Source organism: Toxotes jaculatrix, chromosome 6 (genome assembly GCF_017976425.1).
Source record: "Toxotes jaculatrix isolate fToxJac2 chromosome 6, fToxJac2.pri, whole genome shotgun sequence".
Lineage (NCBI taxonomy): Eukaryota > Metazoa > Chordata > Actinopteri > Toxotidae > Toxotes > Toxotes jaculatrix.
This window is the reverse complement of record NC_054399.1, coordinates 4,299,182-4,314,016: the sequence shown is the minus strand read 5'-3', so window position 1 is coordinate 4,314,016 and position 14,835 is coordinate 4,299,182. Positions and strand designations below refer to the sequence as shown.

At 44.6% G+C, this 14,835-nt stretch overlaps 1 protein-coding gene across 3 annotated transcripts in view; it reads left to right on the top strand.

Moving 5' to 3' along the window:
• The window catches only part of usp24 (ubiquitin specific peptidase 24), a 29,764-nt gene that overhangs the window by 10,302 nt on the left and 4,627 nt on the right, over positions 1 to 14,835 (top strand). For 2 of the 3 annotated variants that reach the window (XM_041039802.1, XM_041039800.1), the window contains 44 exons: positions 260 to 367; positions 465 to 614; positions 850 to 981; positions 1,380 to 1,491; positions 1,582 to 1,658; positions 1,809 to 1,949; positions 2,292 to 2,345; positions 2,439 to 2,572; positions 2,721 to 2,787; positions 3,035 to 3,145; positions 3,266 to 3,364; positions 3,681 to 3,854; positions 3,946 to 4,031; positions 4,198 to 4,306; positions 4,479 to 4,634; positions 4,777 to 4,874; positions 5,004 to 5,099; positions 5,194 to 5,416; positions 5,567 to 5,729; positions 6,006 to 6,167; positions 6,376 to 6,446; positions 6,555 to 6,715; positions 6,801 to 6,862; positions 7,059 to 7,250; positions 7,372 to 7,486; positions 7,650 to 7,794; positions 7,896 to 8,015; positions 8,136 to 8,261; positions 8,621 to 8,719; positions 8,805 to 8,887; positions 8,978 to 9,119; positions 9,207 to 9,326; positions 9,462 to 9,676; positions 10,510 to 10,634; positions 10,726 to 10,867; positions 11,198 to 11,348; positions 11,466 to 11,561; positions 11,799 to 11,902; positions 11,996 to 12,109; positions 13,394 to 13,601; positions 13,726 to 13,815; positions 14,138 to 14,240; positions 14,346 to 14,464; positions 14,650 to 14,763. In XM_041039802.1, coding sequence (XP_040895736.1) covers positions 260 to 367; positions 465 to 614; positions 850 to 981; positions 1,380 to 1,491; positions 1,582 to 1,658; positions 1,809 to 1,949; positions 2,292 to 2,345; positions 2,439 to 2,572; positions 2,721 to 2,787; positions 3,035 to 3,145; positions 3,266 to 3,364; positions 3,681 to 3,854; positions 3,946 to 4,031; positions 4,198 to 4,306; positions 4,479 to 4,634; positions 4,777 to 4,874; positions 5,004 to 5,099; positions 5,194 to 5,416; positions 5,567 to 5,729; positions 6,006 to 6,167; positions 6,376 to 6,446; positions 6,555 to 6,715; positions 6,801 to 6,862; positions 7,059 to 7,250; positions 7,372 to 7,486; positions 7,650 to 7,794; positions 7,896 to 8,015; positions 8,136 to 8,261; positions 8,621 to 8,719; positions 8,805 to 8,887; positions 8,978 to 9,119; positions 9,207 to 9,326; positions 9,462 to 9,676; positions 10,510 to 10,634; positions 10,726 to 10,867; positions 11,198 to 11,348; positions 11,466 to 11,561; positions 11,799 to 11,902; positions 11,996 to 12,109; positions 13,394 to 13,601; positions 13,726 to 13,815; positions 14,138 to 14,240; positions 14,346 to 14,464; positions 14,650 to 14,763 — 5,469 coding nt within the window. The remainder of the gene's footprint in view (positions 1 to 259; positions 368 to 464; positions 615 to 849; positions 982 to 1,379; positions 1,492 to 1,581; positions 1,659 to 1,808; positions 1,950 to 2,291; positions 2,346 to 2,438; positions 2,573 to 2,720; positions 2,788 to 3,034; positions 3,146 to 3,265; positions 3,365 to 3,680; positions 3,855 to 3,945; positions 4,032 to 4,197; positions 4,307 to 4,478; positions 4,635 to 4,776; positions 4,875 to 5,003; positions 5,100 to 5,193; positions 5,417 to 5,566; positions 5,730 to 6,005; positions 6,168 to 6,375; positions 6,447 to 6,554; positions 6,716 to 6,800; positions 6,863 to 7,058; positions 7,251 to 7,371; positions 7,487 to 7,649; positions 7,795 to 7,895; positions 8,016 to 8,135; positions 8,262 to 8,620; positions 8,720 to 8,804; positions 8,888 to 8,977; positions 9,120 to 9,206; positions 9,327 to 9,461; positions 9,677 to 10,509; positions 10,635 to 10,725; positions 10,868 to 11,197; positions 11,349 to 11,465; positions 11,562 to 11,798; positions 11,903 to 11,995; positions 12,110 to 13,393; positions 13,602 to 13,725; positions 13,816 to 14,137; positions 14,241 to 14,345; positions 14,465 to 14,649; positions 14,764 to 14,835) is intronic. The other variant, XM_041039801.1, reaches the window with a different exon arrangement.

Below are 14,835 nucleotides of genomic sequence, written 5' to 3'. Positions count from 1 at the left end.
AAAATGGATTTGATCTTGCGTGTTTGGCAGTTGTGAGATTGCCTTACATCCCTGGCTCTGATTTCTTTTTTCTTCTTTATGTTTCCATAAAGCCCTTACTACAAAAATGTTGCCTCTGCAATGACCAAGCAGTGACGTATAATGAAATCTGATCAGTAACGACCATTACATTTTCTAGCACATTTTTGTGTGCTTATTCTACTGTAGCTGATGTTGTTATATGGTGTGCATGTGTGTGTTTGTATGTGTGTCACAACAGGCTTCTCAGCAGAGCAGTCCTCAGGCAGTCTGGGTTGTTCCTGCTCTCCGTCAGCTGCACGAGATCACGCGTTCTTTCATCAAGCAGACCTATCAAAAACAAGATAAGGTAACACAAACACACACGCACACACACCTCATCAAAGTGACCTGGTGTACAGTGAGTGGAATGTTGCTATGGTAACCTTTCTCCTGCGTCCCCACAGAGCATCATCCAGGACCTGAAGAAGAACTTCGAGATCGTCAAACTGATCACGGGATCCCTCGTGTGCTGCCATCGACTCGCTGTGACCGCTGCGGGAAACTGTGGACTCTCAGGCTCGACCCTGGTGGATGGACGATACACCTACCAGGAGGTTGTTTTCTTTTCTTTTTTAAAAATTGATTATCTTTATTGTTCTACGGATCTGTATTTGTCCTAATGCAAACATCGGATGATACAATTTATAATATGATATTGATATAAGTAATTTTATATGGGTTTATATGTTACACAGACCATAGTTAAACTCAAACAGCACAGTGTTACATGTGGACAATGTGTGTTTGAGGATTAAGATGACATGTGGCTCTGTGACTCTTTGTTATTAGTATCTGGACAGCCACCTGCGCTTCCTGGCCTTCTTCCTCCAAGAGGCCAGCCTCTACCTGGTATGGAACAGGGCCAAAGAGCTCTGGGAGTGTCTGGTGTCGGGGCCGGATGTCTGTGAACTTGACCGTGAGGTATGCAAACAGTTATTGCATATGCAACCCTTGTCCTTGGCCGTTTGTTTGTTATTGCAAGTACCTTTTTTTCTGGATGACTTCTCTGGAGGAACAAAGGCAGAATCTCAGGAAACATAAGCCCTTTGCTCCATTCTTTAATTTCTTTTTGAAAAGTGTTCAAGGCTCGCACAAAAATTAAACTTTTTAGCAAATTATGGCACAATTTATGTTTTATTACATTTCATTAGCACCCTTCCTCTGTCCCAATGTGGAGTCTTGTCTTTGTTTAGTTCCATATACATGTTTACATTTTAATTAACAAATTAAAAAGTACAGTAGCATCTGCAACAGCTTCTCTTGCATCCACAATTCAGTTTAATCCAGCTTAAACATAACATGTGTTTGAATGTGTGCAGATGTGTTTTGAGTGGTTCACCAAAGGACAGCACGACCTCGAGAGCGATGTTCAGCAGCAGCTCTTCAAGGAGAAGATTTTAAAACTTGAGCCCTATGAGATCACTATGAATGGTGGGTGAAGGAGGTACACTATTTACCAACAACCTTTCCGAATCTGTTTATAAACAAGTACGTGATACTTACGTGTTATGTGTCTTGCAGGTTTTAATCTGTTTAAGACCTTCTTTGAGAACGTTAACCTGTGTGATCATCGCCTGAAACGCCAAGGAACTCAGCTGGTCAGTCCTTACTCATGTTTATCTTCATGTTGTTGTTTTACAACTTGTATGCATAGTGGAGTCTTTGGCCAGTGACAGCTAAAAAGCATAGAAACTATTAGTATGCAGTCAAAGACACCTTCATGGTCATATTACATTGTCTGATTTCAGTGTGTGGAGCGCCTTGACCTGGCAGGGATGGATTTTATCTGGCGCATCGCCATGGAAACCCCTGATGAAGAGATAGCCAATGAAGCAATCCAGCTCATTATCACATACAGCTACACCAACCTCAATCCCAAGATGAAGAAGGTCAGTGTATGTGTGTGTGTGTGCACATGTACTGTGGCCCAGTCTTCAAGCAGTCCCTTCGTGTGTTTCACTCTGAGAATAACAGTGCAACTTAAGATGCTGCCATTGTGTTTAAACCCAGTAAAAGTGGCAGCTTGTGTGATACAGAGACAGGGGTGTATTGTGATGAGCAGTGACGGAAAATAAGTAATACAGCATATAACTGAACCATTTAAGCTTTAACTTATTTTAGGGAGTCTTACAATACCTCTAAGATGAAAGAGTCTTACCAAAAAAAAGGTGTTTTCTGTCCCTTTTTGAAACTTGAAACCACGTGTAATGTTAACATTTCATTCATTTCAGGACTCTGTATCTTTGCACAAGAAGTTCATTGCTGATTGTTACAAGAGACTAGAGGTAAGTAGGCAAGTATGCTGCTGGCAGAAGTGATTGCGCTATTTCTCGGTAATCAACGCCTGATAGCACACTTCTGTTTCTTTTTCTGTTCAGGCAGCAAGTTCTGCCCTGGGTGGGCCTACTTTGACACACGCTGTTACTAGGGCAACCAAGATGCTGACCGCCACCGCCATGCCGACTGTGGCCACATCTGTACAATCACCATCCAGGTACAGAGGGGGGTTTGGGTAAGAACATAGTTACTAAACCTATTAGAACATGTCTGTGTTGGGTCATTTTTTTATTTTACTACTTAAAAACACAGTTGTTTTGATGATAAGTTTGCTATTTTTTTTTTCGTCCTATTGAAGCTCTTCTTTGTATGTTCATCTCCAGATCCACCAAGCTGGTAATAATCGAAAGACTGCTGCTATTGGCTGAACGCTACGTCATCACTATAGAGGTAGGCCATGCGATCTTCACCCTGAGGGTCTCATTGTTAGTCTGACAGTTAGTGTGTGACAGAGAGAGAGAGAGAAACAAGGGCATAAACAGTCATACACAATAAATCGTGCTAAATAATTCTAGCAGTTCATTGCCAGTGAGTTATTTTCAGCATCCACGTGGCACTTCATATCCGCTAAAACATCAAGATCTTCACATGTTTAAAGCTTTTGTGTAACTGAATGTTTTTGTGTGTTTCCCTGTAGGATATGTACTCGGTTCCTCGCACTATTCTACCTCACGGGGCCTCGTTCAATGGGCACCCTGTCACTCTTCACATCACCTATGAGTCAACCAAAGACACTTTCACCTTAGAGGTATTGGGAGACTTTCCCATGTGTCCTGTAGCACATTTATTGTATAGAGTTACATCTACAGAAGAAATAGCTCTTCTCACTGTGTGTGTGTGTGTGTGTGTGTGTGTGTGTGTCCTGCAGACCCACAGTAATGAGACAATAGGAAGTATCCGGTGGAAGATATCTGAGCACTTGAGCTGTCCAGTGGATAATGTCCAGATCTTTGCCAATGATAGTGTGGTAAGTGTTGATGACTCTGCAAGTGACAGGGACTCCGTGTCCCTCTTTTATTTTATATGTTCTGTTTAATCTGTCAATCCCTCATCAAAGTGTTTTACTCCTCTCCCAATCACGTGTTTCCCCTGAAGCCAGTACACACAACAAACTACAAATCAATGCTCAGTTAATTCTTCTAGGCAGGGTGCCATCTCCTCTTTGCTGGTGGGTTGGCCCGCTGCATCTACTGTATGGCAGGGGAAACACACCCTTCAACAACCTTCATCCCTTTTTTTTTTCTCTCACCCCGTCCCTTCACTGCCCCTCCACCATCTGTTAGTTGACCATGAATCGGGACCAGAAGCTACTGTCCCAGCTCGGCTTCAGCGATGAGCAGACCCTGACTGTGAAGAGCTCGGGCACGGGCACTCCTTCTGGCAGCTCCGAGTCTTCGGCTTCCGCCTCAAGCAGTTCCAGCTCCGCCGTCTTCAACTCTGCCTATGCTTTGGAGCAGGTACCATCTCGTACATGATTTTAGACTTTAGAATACACGGTGGTGTGTACATAGGTTCTGATGCGCTGTGTCCATGTTTTTCCACTTTCAGGAGAAGTCCCTGCCCGGGGTGGTGATGGCTTTGGTGTGTAATGTGTTTGAGATGCTTTACCAGCTGGCTAACCTCGATGAATCCAGGTGAGAAGTGATTTTCCCCAGGGACTAACATAACTGTCTCAAACCTAATGCTATAACTTAATTAAGATTCATATTCACGCTACCAAGCTGTCATTGAAAACAAGTAAACACTCATGCGTTCATTCATTCAGTGTGCTCATGCCGTATGTGTTTTTGTTGCCCTCAGGATCACCCTGCGCGTCAGGAAGCTGCTGCTGCTGATCCCGACGGACCCAGAAGTGCAGGACGCTCTCGACAACTTTGTTCCCAAAGAATCCAGCGTCTGGAGCCACCAGGTACATCAGACTGTCTGCTCGGATGTTGTGACCTTTTCCGGTTCAGTCGGCAGCTCCCATGACCGAACGCTGAACTTGTCCGTTTCCATTTATCTTTGCTTTACAAGTTCTCCCCTTGCCCTTCATCTGTCTCTGTTATTTTCTAAACTCCCTCTGTGTCTCTTTTCTGTAGAAGACGCTGTTCACCCTCGGACAGGGTACAGGCTCTCGGTCTCCGTCCATGGCCTCCAAGCAGCAACACCAGCCCACCGCTGCATCCATCTTGGAGTCCCTGTTCAGATCCTCTGCACCTGGCATGTCCACCTTCAGAGTGCTATATAACCTGGAGGTATGCACACATGTGATGTTGCATACACCTCATCAAACACCATTTTCCAATAACCATTTACTTTAAAGGTAGATCATTGACTTTGACATCTGTTTTCCTCCCTCTTCTCTCTCATCTTTGTCTCTTCTTATTTGTTTGTTAGGTGTTGAGTTCAAAGCTCATGCCCACATCTGATGATGAGATGGCCAAAACCAGCAGCAAGTCCTTCTGTGAGAACTTCCTTAAAGCAGGAGGTCTCAGGTAAGAGCACAAAGAACAGACCTTTTAAAAGAAAAGCACCATCACTGTCTGGTGTTTATCTAAAATGCGTCACAATGTGTTTTTATTTTTAGTCCTGACAGTGGTGTTTCTCTGTGTTTACCTCTGCAGTCTGGTGGTGAATGTTATGCAGAGGGACTCCATCCCATCAGAGGTGGACTACGAGACCAGACAAGGAGTCTACTCCATCTGTCTTCAGCTGGCCAGGTACAAAATGCCTCATGACCACACACACACACGAGTGGATATTCTGGGCAATGTACCAAGTTAGACGTCCGCACTCAATCGGCTGTATTTGCAGGTTCCTTCTGGTTGGTCAGAGCATGCCTGCAGCGCTGGATGATGATGTCATCAGAGATGGCGAGGCGCTGTCATCCCGTCCGTTCCGTAACGCGGGAAGGAGCGGGCGACAGCTGTCTCTTTGTGGAACTCCGGAGAAGTCATCCTACAGGCAAATGTCTTTGTCTGAGCGCTCGTCCATAAGAGTGGAGGAGATCATACCTGCTGCTCGAGTAGCTATTCAGGTACTGGACTAACACACACACACAGAAACACACTTTCACTTTCAGTATCAAGTTGTTTCCATCACAAATCCTCCCGCAATTCTGCAACCAGACTGTTCTTGTAAGTGGAGAATACCTTTGAGTACGCTGTTTGTTCTGTCTCTTGTCTAGACCATGGAAGTGGGTGACTTCACCTCCACTGTGGCCTGTTTCATGCGTCTGACCTGGGCGGCTGCAGCAGGCAGATTGGATCTGGTTGGCAGCCCGCAGCCAATCAGAGAGACCCACGGTTCGCTTCTGCCGCAGGGAGTACGCACCAGAGTCAGCAGTACAGGTGAGACAGAAAACACACAGTGAATGCTTTTCATTATCGTCTTACATGCCAGTTCTTCTTCTCCGTAACGTTCCCACATACGTAAAGGCAGAGAGCTTGTTGTGGCAACAGCGCATCTTCACAGTCGGCAATTGATGTAATCAGTCTTTACAACTTCATTCCTGATTTGTCACCTACAGCTTTGTTTAATGCTTTGTTGGGGTCGAGGCATTCCCAGTGCTACACACAAAAAATAAAGAAATGTTAGTAAAACAAATTTTCTGTGTACTTTTGCAGGAAGTAACTGCAGCTCCAGCAGTGAGGGCGAGACCATGCCGACAGCTTTGCATGCAGGGATATGTGTCAGACAGCAGAATGTCTCCATCAAAGATGCCATCATCGCCCGCGAGGCTCTGTCACTGCTGGTTACCTGTCTGCAGTTACGCTGTCAGCAGCTATGTAAGACTCACACAGGAGCACAAACACACTACAAAGATACTTCCCCAGCACTGATTGTCATGTTTTTTTTTAATTATCATTATACATTGCCATTGTTGTCCTGTGTTCCATGGCATAATACAATAGCATGTACATTTTCTTTAGTATACACATTGTTTGCCAGACATTTACACTGACACTTAATCCTGTGCTTGGTTTCTCTCTCCAGGTTCTTTTTACAACCTTCCCTCCGTCAATGATTTTATCATCGATATCCTGCTGGGATCTCCCAGCGGAGAGGTAAACAACACCCTTTCTTTTTTTTTTTTTTGCTCGGTAGACTGCACAGATGAAATGCTGCTTATGCCTGACATTGCATTGCGTTTTCTTTATCACTTCCTCTGTCAGATCCGCCGAGTGGCTTGCGATCAGCTCTACACTCTCAGCCAGTCTGACACTTCAGCCTTCCCTGAAGTCCAGAAACCCAACTTGTTCCTCCTCTCGGTCATTCTCACTGCTCAGCTGCCACTGTGGAGTCCCACGTCTGTCATGAGAGGAGTCAACCAGAGGTATTCAAGCAACGCGAACGCAAGATATACACCACAGAAGCTTTTACAGGGCTTTTTTTTTGTTGATGGTGCTTTTTCTCCTCAGGTTGCTTTCCCAGTGCACTGAGTACTTTGACCTGAGATGTCAGCTTCTGGATGACCTGACCAGTAAGCCAATAAATTTCTCTTCAGTCACTGTTATCTTGTACTTAGATATGAAGTATTGTCCCAGATGAAAGAATTGTTATAATACAGAACATATAGCCTCTTGTTTCAGAAAACAAAGGTGACTGTGTCCTATATTTTCTTTTTCTCTCTGCCTTATATTCACCCTCCGTCTCTACACCTGCCTTACCTCCTCCAGCGTCAGAGATGGAGGTGTTAAAAGTGAGCGCAGCCACCATGCTGGAGGACGAGATCTCTTGGCTCGACAACTTTGAGCCCAGCTGGAGCTCTGAGATGGAGACCAGCGAGGCTGACAACATCCTCTTGGCAGGACACCTCCGACTCATCAAGACCTTGCTCTCGCTCTGTGGCAACGAGAAGGAACATCTTGGTGAGCACACACAAATATGTGCTCGCCATGCATGTATTAAAAACTTTTTGGAAGCTAATAAGATGAGAATGCTTACATATATACATAAAATTTGACCATGTGTAACTTTTTTCTTTTCCAGGTCCATCTCTGATCCAGCAGTTGTTGGATGACTTCCTGTTTCGAGCCTCGCGCATCATCATTAACAGTTCGAACCCCACGCCTTCCCCAGCTCCCAGTCATGACTTCCATCCCAAGTATGTCGTGTTACACGTTTCCATAAGCTAGATTTTATTTATCTTCTGAAATCATTTTAAAAAAAATGTGAGTAATTTGAAAAAGCTTTTGCAATTCATTGGTGTCGATTGTTGTCATTTCAAATCACTGCCTTAATCTATTGTCATGTGTGTGTCTGGTCAGGTGCAGCACAGCCAGCAGCAGACTGGCGGCCTACGAGGTGCTGGTGATGCTGGCAGACAGCTCTCTCTCAAACCTCCGACTCATCACCAGAGAGTTACTGTCTATGCACCACCAGTCTGATCCTTCCCTCTGCAAGGAGTTTGACGTAAGACACTGTTAAAAACAATATTTCTTACATTCATTTTTGCAGTCACCTATAGTTTAATAATAGCTCGGATGTGAAACTAACTCCCGTCTCTCTGTCAGTATCTGCCCCCGGTTGAGAGCCGATCGGTGTCGGGTTTTGTTGGACTGAAGAACGGAGGAGCCACATGTTACATGAACGCTGTGTTCCAGCAGCTCTACATGCAGCCAGGCCTGCCAGAGGTGCACATTTCCTGCATGTTGTTTACCTTCTGTATTCACCAGAGGGCATCTGCTCTTTGAGTTCAGACTCGGTTTCATACAGTGAATCTAAAATCAGCGACTGTGTGTGTTTGGTGTAAGGCTTTCCTGTCCATTGAGGATGACACAGACCAGCCGGAGGAGAGTGTCTTCTACCAGGTCCAGTCTTTGTTTGGACATCTAATGGAGAGCAAACTGCAGTACTACGTGCCTGAGAACTTCTGGAAGGTAACAGACTGAATCGTTTTTCTAGTAACCAGAGAGGGAGTTCAGCAGTGTGCTCTGACTCTAAAGCAGTCACCAGAAAACAAAAACAGAGAAATGAATGCCTGTTATTTGTCCTAAGCAGAGCGTTGATTATTCAGTATGTTGTGCTGTTTGTTTTCTCATTATGCCTGCATGGTCTGCACTGCACATTCATAAATCTTCTCAGCTGTAACTCTCACTGTTTTCAACTTTTTTCTCTCTCAACATTAAAATCAAACAGAAAAAAAGAAAAACAAATCACCAAAACATCCACGTCGTCTCTGTGATGACAGTGTAAAGACATCTGTTTTCCTTGTGTAAATTTTTTATGTCTGGTGCAGATCTTCAAGATGTGGAACAAAGAACTGTATGTAAGAGAACAGCAGGATGCTTATGAGTTCTTCACTAGCCTCGTGGACCAGCTTGATGAACACCTCAAGGTAAAATTCACACACACCTTATACATATATACCTTATATGTAAGTACTTGGTTATAATTGGTTATAATGAATTTCTTTCCACCAGAAAATGGGTCGAGAGCAGATCTTCAAAAACACATTTCAGGGAATCTTCTCTGACCAGAAGATTTGTAAAGACTGTCCTCACAGGTCAGCAAGAATTTCTTTCCACACGCTTGTTGTCTGATTTTGACACACACGTCACACAATATCTTTGACCTTTGACCTTTCGATGTACAGGTACGAGCGTGAAGAAACGTTCATGGCGTTGAACCTTGGAGTGACTTCCTGTCAAAGTTTAGAGATCTCATTAGACCAGTTTGTCAGAGGCGAGGTGCTGGAGGGCAGCAACGCCTACTACTGTGAGAAATGCAAAGAGAAGGTCTGTATGCTGCTCTGCGTGGCTTTCACTCTGCCACACTGGTTTTATGTGTTTCTAACACGTGTCTTTATTTGTTCCTCTGCACAGAGAACCACAGTGAAGAGAACGTGCATCAAATCCCTGCCCAGTGTTCTCTGTATTCACCTCATGCGCTTCGGCTTCGACTGGGAAAGCGGACGCTCCATCAAATATGATGAACAGATTAGGGTACAAAATATTTCTAATCTAATACTTCTGCTTACTGAGATATGCTTCCTGATTTTGTTACAGCGCCCCAAACTCCAGAATTGAAAAATGAATATGATTAACAGCAAGTCTGTATGATTTATTGTTGGTGTGCAGTTCCCCTGGGTGTTGAACATGGAGCCGTACACCGTCTCTGGGATGGCACGTCAAGACTGCAGCGGAGAGGGCGGCGAGGGCCGAGGCGATGGGACATCAGGAGGGTCGCCCAGGAAGAAAGTCACCATTTCTGAGAACTACGAACTTGTGGGAGTTGTTGTCCATAGTGGTCAGGCACATGCCGGACACTACTACTCCTTCATTAAAGATAGGCGGTAAGAGAGGCGCTCTAGTCAGCAGTTCCTTATTTAAATGGCTAATGTTCTCTGAAAATCAAAAACATTTATGGTTTCGTGTGCCTGGTGGAGCTACGTGGTGGACTGTATTTTCCAGCTCCTGTTCCTACTTTACGTAAGAGGCACATAACCGGTGATTAGTGGAACACATTAATCTGTTGCTTTAGTTTTCCAGGCAGAATTTAGAGGACCTCCGTGGGGCACACGAGCACAGCGTCAGACTTTGTGTGGGCTCCTGGTTTAGTTTGTAAGCATCTCCAGATGTCTGGCTCTGGAAGGCAGGAATGCTCACTGCAGAAGTGGAATGTAAAGAGACCACAGGAGCTAATTTTTGGCACCCTGCTCTCGCTCACTGGCCCGTTCCTATCCCTGCTTAAGATTACAACAAAGAAAGTTTGTTCTCGGGATGTTGATCGTTTTCCAGGAAATTAGACACATTCTCGATTCAGTTGTCCCTCATATCAATTAGACATCTATGTAGGTTTAAGACCTGTAGACAATAACAAAGAAAACAACACCATCAGGTGTACTGTATGCAGTAGTCCTTTGTGGTATGCTGTATCATCTCTTCTGCCATATCCAACTGCAAACTACTTCATAATTCAGAAATACAGAAATAAGAGAAAAGACCCGGATTTATCTGCAACAGAGTCGAAACACTTCATACATTTTTGTTTTATTAGTTTTAGTGTTTTAGTCTTGGTTTCCTATTTAAGTGTGTGCTGAGTTTCCAGTTCTGAGGCAGGAGATTGTGGTAAATTTGAATCTAAATCTGACATTCTCCTCTGTCCACCTTTGTCTTTGTCTCACAGTGGAAGTGCCCGTGGACGATGGTACAAGTTCAATGACAATGTGGTGGAGGAGTTTGACATGAACGATGAAACTCTGGAGTACGAGTGCTTTGGAGGAGAGTACCGCCCCAAAGTCTATGACCAGTGTAAGTAACATACACAAACTGTGACATTCGTGTAACGACGTTGGTTCTGTCACTAAGCCGTGTATTTGTGTGTGTGTGTGTGTGTGCGCAGCCAACCCATACCCCGATGTGCGGAGGAGATACTGGAACGCCTACATGCTGTTCTATCAGAAGATCAGCGACCAGAACTCCCCCGTCCTGCCCAAAAAAAGCCGAGTCAGCATCATGAGGCAGGAAGCTGAGGACCTTACGCTGTGAGTCAGTTTCTGCAACAAGTGCAATATTTACCTCAGGAACGTTCTCAGTGGGTCATCGATCGTTCATCAGTCACCACTTCCCACACCAACGTGCATCAGTCAGCAGGATAACAGAGTTGTAGGCTGTAGGGCGTCTTTCTGCCATTGACAGCTTCTGCCTGATGTTGAATTTAGAACCACTTTAATACATCGGACAACAGTCGGGACCTTTGCTGATGTTTTCAAAAGTGTCTCAGCTGTAGTCATTTATTTAGTACATGTCATTAGAAAACCTAAACGCTGCTCTTCATCACACTCATCACACAGCTGTATGGTTTTCATTTCTAGGTCTGCCCCGTCCTCTCCTGATGTTTCCCCGCAGTCCTCTCCCCGTCCCCCAAGGGCCAACAATGACCGTCTCACCCTCCTCACCCGCCTGGTTCGAAAGGGAGAGAAGAAGGGCCTGTTTGTAGAGAAGATGCCTGCCAGCATCTATCAGGTAAAGTAGCATTAAAGTGCCTGTCTGTCTCCACCACCACCACCACCACCACCACAACATCTGGACAAATGCTGACTAATCACGGTCGAATCTAACCTCCATTTGTCTTTCGTGTAGATGGTGCGAGACGAGAATCTGAAGTTTATGAGGAACAGAGACGTCTACAACAGCGACTACTTCAACTTCACCCTCTCTCTGGCCTCTGTCAATGCTGTATGTGTCTGTTTGCTTAACCGATTATGTATAAATACAAAGTAGAACTGTACTCTGATAATTAAGATTTATTTATATTACAGATAGTGTAACAATTAGTCCGAAATGTTTATCTCATCTCAGGAAGCACGCATTTCCGTCCACATTTACATCATACAGTGCACCTACAGTCTAATTATCAGTGATCAGTTTTTTATTAAAATATTAAAAAAAAACAAAAAAACGTGCATGTTACAGACAAAGCTGAAGCATCCAGACTACCAGCCGATGGCCAAAGAGAGTCTCCAGCTGGCTGTTCACTTTCTCTTCCACACCTACCTGCACACCAAAAAGAAACTCCGGTGCGTACACACACACATACATGCATCCACATCTGTGAACAGTCCCTCAGAAGTTGCGATATTAAACCTGCATTACATCTCCGTCTCCTACAGGGTGGACACAGAGGAGTGGATGGCCACAGTAGAGGTGCTGCTGTCTAAGAGCAGCGAGGCGTGCCAGTGGATGGTGCAGTACCTGGTCGGACCAGAAGGACGAGAGATCACCAGGTACATTGTGTTTTCCTGTTTGACGTGATATGTGATCATATCATAGTAGAGGTTAGATAGGAATTAATAACAAAACACATGTACATCTGATTAAGAGTATTAAAATAGACAGGGCGCAGGAAAGGTTTCTCTAAAATTTGTCTGTAAAATTAGTCATATTGCATTTTATGAACACAGCAGCAGAAACAACAGAACACAATCACTAAAGCTTTATGCAGTTCCTGAAGTTAAGCATAGACACTGTAGGGCTTTGGCCTGGGTTTAATCACTGCAGCATTTTTGTCCTCATGATATATGATACTCCAGACTTGGCAGCTCCAAGCATTGCTCCTTCATTCTAATCAATACACGCTGAACTCTCTGGCCAGGGTCAAATAATTCCACCCTGCTAATGCAGCCGCAGCTGCTGAAGCTTCATTCTCACTCAGGCACACATGCTAACACACGTAGGAGCTTTACCTGGGAATATAACATGGGTTAATTACAAAAACAAACACAAAAACCATTCAAGCCTCTGGAGCACTCTTCATAATCGCGTCTGCACTGACAGCAGGGGTATTAAAAACACCTGTGTGCGTGTTGCTCACTCCCTGGATGCTGATTGGCTGAAAGAGCAGGTCAGTCTGTGGAATGTAAGCATGTAGAGTCAGAGGATAGTTTCCCAAAAAGTGTGTTTTGGAGAAAGGTGTTGTCTCACACTGCTCTGTGTTTAGAGCATGGGGTGATCATATGCTTCTAAGGCTACGATTGGTTGTCAAGCATCGGACGTTTAGGCAGCAGCTCATCCCAGCCCCCTTTACATACCACACGGCCCTTCCCACAGAAAGGAGGCGCACAGTGTCGCACTCAGCTGTGTGTCTCAAGGGCAAACCCACAAGTGTTTTTTTTTTTCCTGCACGCAATCAAGCTGCTGTCTTTCTTCGGCCTTATTCTCTGGATTATCACCGCCTTTTCACAAAAGACAGTTTAGGATTTTTACACATCATTATCACATTGTCCGTGTGAGAGAGAGAAAGAGAGAGTGGAGAGCAAGAAAGGCTGGGTCAATGCACTGCACACAGCTCTACAATGAAATAAGATTTTACCCATTTGAAATAGTTTAAAAAATAAGCAGAAAATCAATATATTGCGGTTGTTGATATTGTAGCGGAAATGCTGATTATTGTTTCATTATATAACATTATATAACTGTGGTGGGACAAATTAGACCACCATAATTCAGGTAATAAACGGGAGACACCAGGTGTTTCATCCCTTCCATTCATTCCGCTCATCGTTTCTCAGGGTTTGTCTGTTGGAGTGCAGCGTGAGGGAGGTGAGGGTGGTGGTCGCATCCATCCTCCAAAAGACCCTGGAGAGCGCTCTTCACTTCGGAGACCCTGGATTGGACAGTTTGACCGACGCCCTGCTGTCCTTATTGGACAAAGACGTTCCTGAGAATGTGAAAAACTGTGCGCAGTACTTCAGCCTCTTCAGTAACTTCGCTCAGAGGGTAATAAAACGGCAACAGACAAGCAGATTGCGATGTTTCTACACTCTTTAGTGTGGCAAGTATAAACATTAAATCTACTCCACAAATAGATGACTGACTGTTTTGTCCTTCTGTTCTCTCTCAGGGTTGTGGTTCTTGTCAGTTGTTGTTGAAACATTCAGCTTATCGCCGGATGCTCATCTTCCTGTTGGGGCCCAATAGGCAGAATAACCAGGTAGAGCTGCATACAGTAATATAAAGTGTATAGACCTATGTCTTGGTTCCTTGAAACACAATGATAATCTCTGTTTGGTGCCTACGCGATTTCACTCTCAGCCTTAAGAGCTTTTATATTCTACCTTTTTGCTCACTGTGTGTCACTTAAACAAGAAGATCCAAAAATGCTTAAAATGTAAATGTAGTTTTGAATTGTTAATTTGTTCTGCATTTTTAAAAAAAAGTGAAATAATGATTTAAGATGCAAGAAGGGCAGATTAATAGCTTTTATTGCCCAAAGTTTGATTGTTGTCAAATTTTACCGGTGTGTGTTTTAACAGAACCGGCGGTGGAGTCCGGCTCAGGCTCGAGAGTTCCTTCACCTCCATAGCACTCTGGCCCTCATCACTCTGCACTCTGACCTCAGCCCGCAGCGGACACATGGTGAGACGCTTACGTCACATCTTTTTTTCTCACACTCACGTAAAGACACACAAGGCACGGCTAATGTTTTCTGACTTTTAACTTTTCGCCTGGTGTCCCTTGTAGCTCCAGGAGGGTTTAAACTGCGTGTGAGTAACGTCCCATCCTCCACCCCACTCCTCCCCCTCCACTCGGATATCCTGACCTCACTCTTCACTCCAGAGGGACAGCCTTACCTTCTCGAGGTAACATACAAACCAACAACAAAGATGATTTCAAACTGAAATGTACGTTTTCACTAATGACACGGGAAACATACAGGAGAAGAATCAGGCAGTCCATTTGGGCTCATGGGCTGTGAGATCTGGACAAACATCAGAAGGCTTGACTGATGTTCTCTTTTGTGTTCTTCTTTGTGAATATCTACCAGGTGATGTTTGCCATGCGTGAGTTGTCAGGTCCACTGTCCCTCCTGATAGAGATGGTGACCTACTGCTCGTACTGTAACGAGCCCTTCTCCCTGGGTGTGCTGCAGCTACTCAAGGTAAAAGGACGACTCTGAAAACCTCAGAGAACCGGCTGCCAGAGCTGACAGACGTTTAGTAAACGAGAAGTG